The sequence below is a fragment of the Ranitomeya imitator genome, chromosome 10 (assembly GCF_032444005.1).
Source record: "Ranitomeya imitator isolate aRanImi1 chromosome 10, aRanImi1.pri, whole genome shotgun sequence".
In the NCBI taxonomy this organism is placed as follows: domain Eukaryota; kingdom Metazoa; phylum Chordata; class Amphibia; order Anura; family Dendrobatidae; genus Ranitomeya; species Ranitomeya imitator.
The window spans coordinates 21,157,511-21,170,701 of record NC_091291.1 but is presented as its reverse complement, the minus strand read 5'-3'; the positions used below and the strand labels follow the sequence as shown (position 1 = coordinate 21,170,701).

Genomic DNA, 13,191 nt, shown 5'->3' with positions numbered 1-13,191 from the left:
ACTACCACAACTGTTATAGGCTTCAGATTCTGCTTATTTGGAGATGTGAGACATTCGCAGAGAAGTATAATTTCACAAGGTAAAAAAATTGCCAATGTTACTTCTTATTTTAATTCCTGCTTCTCCCATGAGTATTCTGCTTTTTGTTTTTTTACAATCCTCCATACAGATCCAGAGATATTGTCGTTTTTATTTAGTGGTACCTTTTATGGGTTTTTAAAAAGGGGTGTGACTCACAGGGTAATTATGCAGGGCAGCCACCAAAAGACACGCCCCCGAGGATCCTGTGAACCACACTCCCTTGCAGAAATCATAGAAATTAGCACTTCAAAAATGCCAATATCTCTAGAACCATATGGCAGTGCTACCGTAATCAACAGGTGGCATCCAGTATAGCAGACTTTGCTCCATTCAAGTACATTTTAGGCAAAATCTGTTTTCTAATGCACAATCTCATAGGACGGGTTCACGCGAGAGTATTTCATGGTCTGTTTATGGACCACAATGACCAAGGACTGACCTGTCTCAGCTGCTAAATGTCTGAACCATAGTGTAGCGAGACAGGACCAAGAAGTAGGACAGGAGTTGTGGATGCTCATAAGGGTGGTATCACTTTTTTTGTAATATCTTAGTAACATTGGTAACAGAGATGAGCGAATACATTCAAGTGGATCTGAATTCGACTCCAATTTTACAAAAATCCGCCTTTACCAAAAAGTGGATTTTTTGTAATTCGTTTCAGCAAAATGTCAGCTGCGGACCACCATTTTTCTAAACCGTAAAAACCCATCGAAATGTTAAAAAAAATACTTAAATTTTTCTTACCTCTCAGTTTTCTGGCCTCTACGCTTCACTTTTTCAAGTCCTCGCAGAATCTTCGGATTACCATTGAACGTTCCAAATTCCTTGGTAAGCACATGAAAAGATCATGGCGTCATGACTCCATGACGTGCACCACAACTTCATGATGCGCGCCATGAACTTACACGCTCTCGCGCAGATCCCTGGTGGGCCTGGTCAAAGCCGGAAGTCCCTAGCACGTGAAGCCCAAGGATTTCACCACATATTATGATCTGAAGATGTGGAGACGGGCAACTGTGAAGAACGAAGGGGTCGAAGAGGTAAGTATAAGGATTTTTTTTTACATTTTTTACATATTACGTGACCTCAGAGAATAATAATGGACTTTAAAATCTCAGAAAATATCTCCGCAAATTTAATTTCCTGGGAAAATCTGCGTGAACAAGCTGGATTCTTATAGGTTCCTTGGAATTCAGACCATCAAGACCATCAGACAGTCCTGTAATTGCTAGGAACATCTTCAGTTCCTTGTGACTGACTGCAGCACCCGCTGGAATGAACTGACAGTGGCGGTAGTAAAGCGCTGTGCCACTGATAGGATTCAGAGTCACTCTACTGTAGTCCATGGCTGTCTCATAAAAAATATAGGTCATCTTCACGAAGAGTACTTTTATTTTTTGCTCTCAGTGTTTGTTGAATTTGTGGTCAAGCATAAAGAAAAGCTATCTAGTTTCTATATTAGAACATGCCCTGTAGCTCTTTTTTTTTACATTTCCTGAATTTACGCACTTTGTATTTTTACACCATACATTAAAAGCAAAAACATCTATTGCTCCGACGCTGAAAGACTGAGGAAAGAAGATAAAGTCAACATTTCCAGGTAGGTCGAAGAGATTATTACGTTATTCTTTAGGGCTTCAGTCTTTTGATAAGGATTTGATAAGGATTTCTTCATACTTGTGAAACTTAGTGTCTGCATGCGCAGAGACTTTAGAGAAGATTTTGGGAGGCCCAGCAAGGAGGCAACTACCAGATTTGTCTCCTAATGAACTGTTAACATGAGTGGATCAGAGATTTGAACATCGTGGGGTTCATGAATGATGACAATATCAATAAGATAATGACAACCACTTTCCACCATCAGGCAAAAACTGTGAGAAGATCAGTATGACATTGGCGACCATTAAGATGAAAGACCTTGCATGTAACACATCAATGACTTGAGCCTACTAGAAAGGGAGCTACAAATTATTATTTTTTTCTCATTGAAGGCCGGCCCTATCTCTATGGAATCCATAAGGCCGGTTTCACACGTCAGTGGCTCCTGTACATGAGGTGACAGTTTCCTCACGTACCGGAGACACTGACTCACGTAGACACATTAAAATCAATATGTCTCTGCACATGTCAGCGTGTTTTCACGGACTGTGTGTCCGTTTGAAAAACACGGAGACATGTCAGTGTTTGTGGGAGCGCACGTATCACACGGACCCATTAAAGTCAATGGGTCCATGTAAACACGTACCGCACACGGATGCTGTCCGTGTGCCGACTGGATACCACACATACCGTGCAGGAGACAGCGCTACAGTAAGCGCTGTCCCCTGCTTTGGGTGCTGAATCCAGAATTCATTCCTTCTTCCCAGCAGCGTTCGCTGGAGAGAAGGAATGCCCACTGGCATTAAAATACTTACCCAGCTCCCACTCCCATAGGGGTGGAGCCGCATATTCATCACTGTAATGAGCGGCACCACGTGACCGCTCATACAGGACAAGCTGCGACGCTGAGAGGAAGCATCGAGGGAGCTGGGTAAGTATTTTAATGCCAGCGGGCAGGCGCACAGGGGGTGGGAGGGGGGAGATTACCGGGAACTTTATTTTAACAACAAAAAAAATTAAAAAAAACAATGATTTTTCATTCCTTCTCTCCAGCGAACCTGCTGGGAAGAAGGAATGAATTCCGGATTCAGCACCCAAAGCAGGGGACATCGCTTAACTCTAGCGCTGTCTCATGCACGGTCCGTGTGGTGCCCAGTCGGCACACGGGCGGCATACGGCTGCCGCACGTGTGCCACACTGATGTGCCACATGAGCACACGGACACACGGATAACTCCGGTACCGATTTTCCCGGTACCGGAATTATCTGGATGTGTGGGACAGGCCTAAGAGAAATTATTTTTGTTCCATGTGGTCTCTCCTTTCCTTTGATTTATTATTTATGTTGATAAAGGGATCTAATGGGTAACATTTCTTCTTCTGGAGAGTGACCCGGCCTGGCATGTCAGAGTTAGGAGACTTATAGGCCATGCATGCTCCTCTGGGAAATTAAATATGCAAATTACCTCCAAATTGAAACCAAACCAGAATCTCAATTTGCAGATACCAGTGTTTCGAAGTTATGCCCCTTCATCACTGCAACGTATGAGATCAGATTTGGCTAGATGAGAGGTTTAAGACTCAGATCTAAGGGGTAATGCTTTTCATTGTGGAGAGAAAAATGACCCCTTAGATCCCAGTTTTAAGCCTCTTGTCATGGGTTTACCGAGACAGAGAGGAGCCAGAAGACCACAGACTGATTTCTCCTACTCTTGCACTGATTAGAAGCACTTCACCTTCATATTAAATGGTGTAAATTTCTTTTGGCAGTGCAGGGATTAATATGCTCTGTTGAGAGCTCCTGCAGCTAAGGCTCTCAGCTGTGCACTGGTAGCCACTTCCATCTCCTACATAATCTGGGCCCTTGGCTAGCACACATTGTCAGAGATAGCTTATGATGCATGGCAGGAGGTTGTTGGTGGTTGTTATTGGAGATGTTTGGTGGATTTATCTGTGACTGTTGCTACCTTCTTAGTCTGGTTCCTGTATTACGGTGCACTACTAATCCCCTCTTCCATGGGTGGGGGAAGGGTACAGACTTAAGGCAAAGTACGTGGCTCCGGTGTCTTCACCATCAGAAATAATCCAGGGAGCAGGGCGAGCTAGGGTGCCACTAGGATGAGGGACAGTGAAGGAGCACCTGGTCCCTAGACACCCAACAACAGAGTCCTGACAACATCTCTAAAGCCCCCTAAGGAAGCTACAGTGATAAACTTTGTCCTTATATAGAGAGTTACATTGTACGGACCATCAGTCTATGGTAATTGTCTACATATGCATGGCTACATTCCTGTCCATATACAAACAATTGGGTCAATGGAGCTTTATGGCAAACAGATGTAAGCCTATGGACACATTTAGTGTGTATGTTGTGAGCTTTCAACCTACACATTTAGAAGCAGTGTAAAAGAAAATCGTAATTGAAAATTGTATTTATATTCTGGTTTACTGGAAACTAACCCAGTGGAACATGCATTATTGGAAACTAACCTTACATGATTCAAGTCATCTTGAGTTAAGGTAGCACAACATTGGGCTTCTGATATCATTAGTGGTGTGATCGTAACATAATGATCTGATAACTTTTCATGACTTTTACAGGAGATGTCATCTCAACCAGCCTTCAATTTTAATGTCAGCGCAACTAATGAAACTGCCCACAAAATGTCCTCCTCATCGTTTAACCTGACTTCAGCCATACTGTTATTTTTTACATTTTGTTTTGGACTAGTGGTGAACACTTTGTATCTCTGGGTGCTTTGGTTCAGGATGAGCAGAACAGTCAACACCACCTTGTTCTTCCACCTAATTTTGGCCAACCTTATGGTTACCTTTGTATTTCCATTTGCCGCAGTCTATTTTATCATGGCACCACATTGGATTTTTGGCCTCTTCCTCTGCAAGATCATCAACTCATTTGTGTCCCTAGGCATGTACGTGACCGTTTTTCTTCTGACCGTGATAAGTGTTGATCGTTACTGCTTGGTCTTTCACCCACATGCACACAAGAGGTATATGAACCCCCGTTCTGCTTCCATTATGTGCCTTTTGTTTTGGATTTTAGCATTTAGTTTTACAACTCCATACTTGGTATCCCGTCAAGTCAGATATGAGGACAATATTACCATCTGCCACAATGATTACACCCTCTCAGGAAAATGGGACGAGAAGAAGGCAAAATGGGTCTTGTTCAGTACACGCTTATGCATGGGCTTCATAATCCCTTTTCTCATCATTACCTTCTGTTATGTAAAAATATTCATCAAGATGAAGAAGGAAAATCTCACACGATCCAGTAGACCTTACAGAATAATCTTATTTGCTATTCTCTCTTTCTTCATCTCCTGGCTTCCTTACCATATCTGGTATGGAATGAGTGTTGAGAAGGACAAGCTTAAAGAAAGCGTCTTGAGTTCATTGCAAGTATTATCTATATGTCTGACCTGCATCAATAGTTGCTTTACTCCCATTCTTTATCTGTTCATTGTGGAGAGTTTCAAAAACATGTTCAGAAAGTCTATCCTGGCCGTCATCGAGTTAGTGGTCAATGAAACTTTCACCTCAATGAATCCTACGTAAAAGTAACCTTAACGCTATCACATTCGATCAGCCAACCAAAGAAGGTATTAGTGGTTCACTTTTTGTAAAAAAGAAACACTCTCTGCTGTGTCACCTACACAACTACCAACATGAATGCAAAATTGAATTAATGAGGGAATAAAAATGCAGTTTCAAAGCTATTTAAAGGGTCAGATATTGACTTCCGAGGTTCTCAATTATAGGTGGAATCTTAGAATGTTAGAGTTGGAAGGAACCTCCAAGGTCATCGTGTCCAACTCCCTGCTCAATGCAGGATTCACTAGCCCATCTCAGACAGATAGATGTCTATCCAGCCTCCATTTGAAGACGATAGAATCATAAAATTACTATCATTCCACCCACTGATAAAGTAATCTAACGATAGTTTTGGAGAATGTAATGATCCAGCTACCTCTCGCATGCTAATCCCCCTTACCTCATTTCTAGGTCGTCCTGGATAAAAATTAATCTTACTTCTGTAGAATTTTTTTTTTTTTTTAAATTACTCCAGGGATTTTTCTATACTTTTTAGAATGTCTACTCTATAAAGAGACTTGATACCTCCCCAGATCCATGTGTGGTCAACTGGTCAGCTGTTGTGAAAATATTGGTGCCCATCATGCCATTATGGCTCTGTATGTATTTATGTTGCTCCTGCTGACTACATTGCATTTGTGTGTATAAAACGCGCCCTTCTTAAAGATTAACAAATTGATTCAAAACAAGCTAAATTTGCTTGGAATTATAAAAAAAAATTTCAGATTTTAAAGGATTCAATTTTTTCGTGTGATTACTGCTCCCATCGCAGCCAGTCCTCCAATTGCTCTTCTACCTTCTTTCTTCCATCTTCATTTTGGGCCTCTGTCCACTTCTGGCAAGTAGAGATGAGCGAACCCGAACTTTAAACATAATGTCCGATGCTGATCTCTGAAGATGGACTTCTCCTGGAAGTCTGTTTTACAGTTCGGGAGTCGAGAGAGAGGAGAGAGATTTTCCAGCTCCAAAGTTGGGATCCACATTGATTTCAATGGGGTTCAGGTTCAAGTTCTGGTACCGGAACCAAACTTTGGACTTAAGTTTGGTCGGGGTACCAGAACCTGAAATTCCACAGGTCCACTCAACCCTACTAGCCAGATATTACATTTTCTGGGTCCCATGCCGCCAGTGACTTCCATCATGTCTCACATGACCACATGTTGAGTGACGCACATTAATGACAAGTCTTGTGTCCCATTTAACGCTATTGAAAAATAGGCGATAGAAGAAAAATCCAAGGACTGGTGTTGGTAAGGTTCGAGAAGGGATGGTCAATGAAAGGTGAGTATTACCGACAAATTAAATTAGCATTTTAAGTATTACCCAATGGGTAACGTTTCTCTTTGCGGAGAGTGACATGTTACGCATGCCAAGATGAGGAGACTTAAAGCCGCATTGCTCCTCTGGGAAATATGCAAATTGTCCTTCAATATGCAATTGTCTCTTAAAGAGACATTTTGCATTTTAATTATTCAGTGACAATTGAATTTCCCTTGTAAGTGAATTTTCTGGAATTTTAGGAGATTTGCTCAACTCTAGTCCTCCATCTTTCCTCTTCCCTCAAGATATTCTATATTAAATTTTTAGCAAAAGCAAGCAACTTTTGCATTATTCCAAATACCCAATATAGTGAAATAAATCTATATATTTTTTCCAAGCTGGGTTATCTCATCTCATGATATTTGAAACCAAAAGTCATGGTAAGAAAGGACACCTTAGTGAATGCCCCATAGTGGAATTTCGGGACTGACAAATTTTTATGGAATTCTATGGCTACATAAAGGGATGAACAACGTTGTTGCGGATAATCTGGAGACGAGACCCCTGGATACTAAAATGTTTCTTCCACTTTAGATTTACATCAACTAAAAACGTCGAAACGCGTTAATTTTTATAATACGTAACTGATCACAAAAATATTTATTGTTAAGACACGAAACATCACGATGTAACCACGTACATTCATATTTGGCAACATCAATACCTGAAAGTCACAATTACAACAATATTCTTCAAAAAAACATAAGATTATTTCCTTTGAAGGACAAAATATTTAAAGAAGGGGGGGATTTTTTGTTGTATTTTGGTACCAAGAAGCTTATAATACTTTTAGTTTAGAAGTGACATTGCTACAGACGTGATAGACCATCAAGTGGGTAGCTTTTGACTGTATGAGAATTTTTGGGACTTTCACGTTCTTCTAAAAAGGGAAGGAAGTATTAGCTAACATTACTTTTGGTTACGATTGATAGAGAAATAAAAATGTGAATGTGAGTCGTAACATGTAGGATGTAGAGTTCTTCAAGGAACTGTCTTATAACTTCCCTATGTTTTAACTTTTTTCCTTTTGTGTAACGTAAAAAAAAAACTCTGCTGCATTTAGCTGTAAACAGGTTGTTTTCTACAGATATGTTTTTCTTATGACTTCCATTAAATTTGCACTTCAAGGGCACTAGTTCCTAATATTTTGAATGGTCTGAGGAATTAAAAAATTTTTAATTAAAAAACTTTTTCGAAATTTCTGATATGCTTAACTTCAATGAACTGAATCTGATTGAAAACCTTTTCGGTCCTAAATAATTCGACATATGTGGGTTGGTCACAATCGTATCCAGTCTAGACGAACCTCTAGCTAAATACATCAATCACACAATTATCCTGTCCTCATCGTTTGTTACACCTTATCTGGATTAATACATTTTACCAATCTGGACTCCAGACTGTTTAGCTTAGGACTTGTTCACACGTTGTGTTTTTTTTTTCTACCAGCGAAGTGAATGAGATTTCTGAAATCTTACGCACAGGCTGCTTATTTTTTTTCCTTGCAAATTTCAACTTTCAAAGTGTTTATTCAAATCTGCAACATGTCAATTCGTTCTGGATTGTTCACCCATTCTAATAAATGGGAAATAATGCAAATAAAAATGCATCAAAATGTGGTAAAAATGCACTTATTTTACAGGGTTTTCCCTGTCAACTCTTTGAATTTTGCAGCAGAAAAATCAAATCTACTTTGCTGCAAATAATCAACCTGTAGGGATGAGCGGATCCATGGAAGTTCAGGTTCTGGTACCTGTCTCGAACTCTAATCCAAAATTAGGTTTGAGTACCAGAACTTTACCTGAACTTGAATCCCTTTGAAATGTATGGAGACCTGAACTTTGGAGCTGGAAAATTCTTCTCTCTACAACAAACTTCCCCCAGAACTCTGAACATTGCAACAGACATCCCCTGGAGCTCCAAAAATTGCAACAGACTTCCCCCGGAACTCCGAATTTTGTAATGGACTTCCTCAGGAACTCTGTAATGGACTTCCCCCAGAACTGCGAACTTTGTAATGGTCTTCCCCTGGAACTGCAAACTTTGTAACGGACTTCCCCCGGAACTCCGAACTTTGTAATGGACTTCCCCCGGAACGGCAAACTTTGTAATGGACTTCCCCCGGAACTCCAAACTTTGTAATGGACTTCCTCAGGAACTCTGTAATGGACTTCCCCCGGAACCCCGAACTTTGTAATGGACTTCCTCCGGAACTCCGAACTTTGTAATGGACTTCCTCCGGAACTCCGAACTTTGTAATGGACTTCCCCCGGAACTGCAAACTTTGTAATGGTCTTCCCCCGGGACTGCAAACTTTGTAATGGACTTCCCCAGAACTCCGTACTTTGTAATGGACTTCCCCCGGAACTCCGTACATTGTAATGGACTCACCCTGTAACTTCGAACTTTGTAACAGACTTCTCGGAGAGGTCTGCTTTCGGCATTTAGCACCGGTCAGTGACTGTCCAGTATGAACCCCAAACTTTTATAAGTTCGGGTGACTCATCACTGTTAACGTGTGCACATAACCTACAGTGAAACTTATAGATTGTATATAATTGAAGCATTAGGCAAAATCAGATTGCTGCATAACAGGGACGACGATCACATCCCAATGCTCGGAATGGCCGGTGGCTCTCCTGACCTGAGTGTGACAGCTACATATAAATACATGCTGTCCCGCTCAGGTTAGGAGAGCCACCAGCCAGTCTGAGCATTGCAATGCGAATGTCATCCGTGTTATATGGCCATCTGACTGTGCCTTTAGGCTATGTGCACGTAAAGTATTTGCAGCAAAATTTTCTGCACAAAGAACCATAATTTTGGCTGGAAAAATGCTACATACATATGCATTTTTGCTACATTTTTACATACTTTTTTCCCCTATTTATTTGATTTGCGAAAAACACTGAAAGAATTGACATGCTGCAGATTTGAAGAAACACGCCACAGCTAGAAATATGCAAGGAAAAGAAAAATGCAATGCGTGCCTGAGATTTTAGAGACCTCATTGGTATTGCTAGTACTGTAACATGCTGTGTCTTTTGTTTCACAAAAATGCACTAAAAGTGCAAAGTGTGAACAAGCACTTATGCTTTAAGGTTCATACAAGTTTCAAGAAGGTAGACACCTTTAGGGACCAATTTTTGCTATTCCTTAAATGTATTTTGGGCTAAAGCATTTTTTGCAATTGTATTTTATTGAAAATTTTGCACCACTTGGCTTTCAATGCTTTTTGTTTACCTAATTAGTGCAGGCTGCTAAATGAGATTCATATAGCAGTAAAAGAGCTCCAAACTCCTCCATCACAACAAACTCATTGACACAAAAAAAGGATATATGTATGTACACATACATTCATACATACTTTTTTATGCCAGTGACCTTTTTCTGATGGGGGGTTGTAGCTCTCTTACTGAGCTCCTCTTAGCTGAATAATAACCACATGCTACATTAAACTTGAGCGGAACTTGAATCATGGTCATTAATCAACTGAAAGGAGTTCAGAAAACATCAACTGAAAGGAGTTCAGAAAACATCAACCAAAAGGAGTTCAGAAAACATCAACCAAAAGAAGTTCAGAAAACATCAACCGAAAGGAGTTCAGAAAACATCAACTGAAAGGAGTTCAGAAAACAACAACCCAAAGGATTTCAGAAAATATAAACTGAAAGGAGTTCAGAAAACATCAACCGAAAGGAGTTCAGAAAAGAACAACCGAAAGGAGTTCAGAAAACAACAAACGAAAGGAGTTCAGAAAACATCAACTGAAAGGAGTTCAGAAAACATCAACTGAAAGGAGTTCAGAAAACAACAACTGAAAGGAGTTCAGAAAATATAAACTGAAAGGAGTTCAGAAAACAGCAATCGAAAGGAGTTCAGAAAACAACAACCGAAAGGAGTTCAGAAAATATAAACTGAAAGGAGTTCAGAAAACATCAACCGAAAGGAGTTCAGAAAAAACAGATAAAAGATTTACAATCTCCCTGTCAGATCGAGCTCACTGACACATTCTCTGATAACTTATTCTGCAGCCATCAATTGCAAAAATAATTTAATCACAAAATACATGCATTCAATTAAAAAAGAAAAAATACCCCAGAAGGTGTCTATAACCTTTAATTAAGCCTTTGTAGAATGCTCCATTAATTCATAGCAAGAAAAGATGGTGGAAATTGTGAGAAAGTCAACTGGCAACATTTGAATTACCATGTTTTGTCCCACCGAGTCAACAATGCCGAAAATAATACTTTATTTGCATAACCTACACCCACTTTGAGGTCTTTTTCTGAGAACATTTGCATTTTTAACTACGTGACATGAATGTTCATATCTTAACTTGTCCATCAGTAGATTTTCATAAACAACAATACACCCTTTTGCACTCAAAGTACTAAATAAAGAGGTCACAGAAATTGCAAGACGAGTCAACAGAAGCTAGCAGCACAGAGTTCATAAAAATTCCCTGAACTTTGCATTTTACAATGACAAGTTTCTTTTTTTTTTGGTATCAACCACCAAAATATTGTAACTTTTCCTGGGGTTGTTAAAGCAGATCATTTCCATTTGATACAATCAAGCCACTTTTCCTCTTCAAAAGGCAGAGATTTCGGAATGAACACAACAACCTCTCAGTCCACGGTATCTGAAGTTCCCAGTACGTAAGCAAGACCACTGAGTTTAAAAAGAACACAAGAAAAGGCATTAACAAGATGTCCCCCAAAAATTCAAAAACTTTGAATCTCTCGTCTTGAAAAACCATTGTAATAGTCTGCTGTGATGCATCTCCTCGTCCATCACAATGTCTCCAGTTTAATGAAATCTATTGGTTATTCACCATTAGAAGTTGATTCCGCCTGTAAATGAACAGCTTTATTTGCTTCCCTTCTCCACTAAACAACATTCCATTAGCCAAAAATTGGTTTTGAACTGTCCAAACTCTGGTCAATTGTCCAAACTCTGGTTTCTCGCTTACCAAGAAGCTCAATTTTTTTGCTGTTAGAAGCTTCCAAAATGCCAAAAAAGTTGAGCATCTTCTCCAGTTGTCGTAAAAGTTTTCCACTTGCAACGTCTTTAGTGTGGGACTTCCTCAAAAACAGTTTTAAATACTTGCGTCAGTGACCTCTTGACGGCATCTTTGAATTCTCGGCCAATGAAAACGTAAAGTATTGGGTTGATACAACTGTTGAACATGGCTAAACACTTGGAGAGCGGCACAGCCACCAGACTTACCAAAAGTGGTAACCCACCAAGGGACACTCTGGAGAGGGCTAACGCATGATAGGGAAGCCAACATAAAAAAAATGAAAAGACCACCCCGGTTACGACCAAGAATGGCTTGCTACTCCTGTTCAATTTTTTCTTACGGAGCGTAAGGAGAAGAATGGCGTAGGAAATTAGGATGATGCTCAACGGGACTAAGAACTGGTAGAGGAATATACACACGGTGAAAATAGCGGCTTCTCTTCTCTCCCAGTCTTCAAAAATATCGAGGTTCTTGCAAGAACTTCGGTTGCTTTCTGTAGACATTTCGGAAAGGGTGTAAGAACCTGGCACCAAGGCAATGGAAAGAATCCAAATGACTAAACACACAGCCGTAACCAACCTGGGGTTACGATAATTTTGGCACCATACCGGGAATAGGACAAGAACGCAGCGATCGATGCTGATGGCGCTCAGTAAGAGGATGCTGGCGTAGATGCTCAAGCCAAATGTGCAGTTGACGAGTTTACATAAAATTGGCCCAAATGGCCAATGGAGGTCGAGCAGCAAGTAAAGGACAGTGACAAGAACCAAAAAGGTAGAGATGAAATCTGCCAAAGCTAGGTTGAAAAACCATACAGTGTTAATAGTTCGTTGAAGGCGACAGCCTGTTATCCAGATCACAGTGCCATTACCCATCATGCCTAGGAGAAAAATTAAGCTGAAAATCACAGTGACCACCACTTGGACAGCATGGCGCAGTTCTGCAGTTTCTGGATCTGTGGTGAAGTTCATCCTAATGTTTTCTGGAGGTAATCCTGGAAAAACAGAAGGAACAATTCGGTTAGAACAACACGATAATTGTTACTCATCCTGTCCTGATCCTGAGTTAAGTCCTATACCTTGAATGTGATTCCGCATACAACCTTTTAACATGGCCTTTCAGATAGTGAAATTGGTGTTGTTATATTTCCTGAATCCAAAAATATAATTATAAGAACTTTTCATAACTTTTTATGTTTATATTTTGGTACCTAGAGGAAGTAATACATATGCACCCTCAGGAGTTGGCGGCATAATCACACTGGTAACACTGCCCCCTTCTGACCATTTGTTTTACATGCTTTCAGTTTCCATGACTGCACATTGTTGCCTTTTTTTAATTATCTGGATACAATATTGTACAATGCTGCCCCCTGTGACAATTTGTTGTAAATGCTACCAACTATCCAACGGTACCAATGATCTGCCTACCATGGAATGGATAACATGGAATCACAAAGCTGTGTCTTTAGAGAATTCATTAGATATACAGTGCCTACAAGTAGTATTCAACCCCCTGCAGATTTAGCAGGTTTAATAAGATGCAAACAAG

At 40.2% G+C, this 13,191-nt stretch overlaps 2 protein-coding genes across 2 annotated transcripts in view; one reads left to right on the top strand and one right to left on the bottom strand.

Annotated features, from left to right (window-relative positions):
• The first annotated feature begins 4,283 nt into the window (after positions 1-4,283).
• On the top strand, positions 4,284-5,623 carry LOC138651111 (probable G-protein coupled receptor 33). Its single transcript, XM_069741108.1, has one exon. The coding sequence runs from the start codon at positions 4,284-4,286 to the stop codon at positions 5,256-5,258; it is 975 nt and encodes a 324-aa protein (XP_069597209.1). The 3' UTR covers positions 5,259-5,623.
• Positions 5,624-7,199: 1,576 nt separating this feature from the next.
• LOC138651914 (chemerin-like receptor 1) overlaps positions 7,200-13,191 on the bottom strand; it is a 93,710-nt gene continuing 87,718 nt past the window's right edge. The window contains exon 2 of the mRNA XM_069742519.1: positions 7,200-12,634. Within this exon, the coding sequence (XP_069598620.1) occupies positions 11,688-12,611 (924 nt within the window). The 5' untranslated portion in view covers positions 12,612-12,634 and the 3' untranslated portion in view covers positions 7,200-11,687. The remainder of the gene's footprint in view (positions 12,635-13,191) is intronic.

Coding starts and splice junctions, on each gene's coding strand:
- LOC138651111 (XM_069741108.1), top strand. CDS start 4,284: ATGTCATCTCAACCAGCCTTCAATTTTAATGTCAGCGCAACTAATGAA.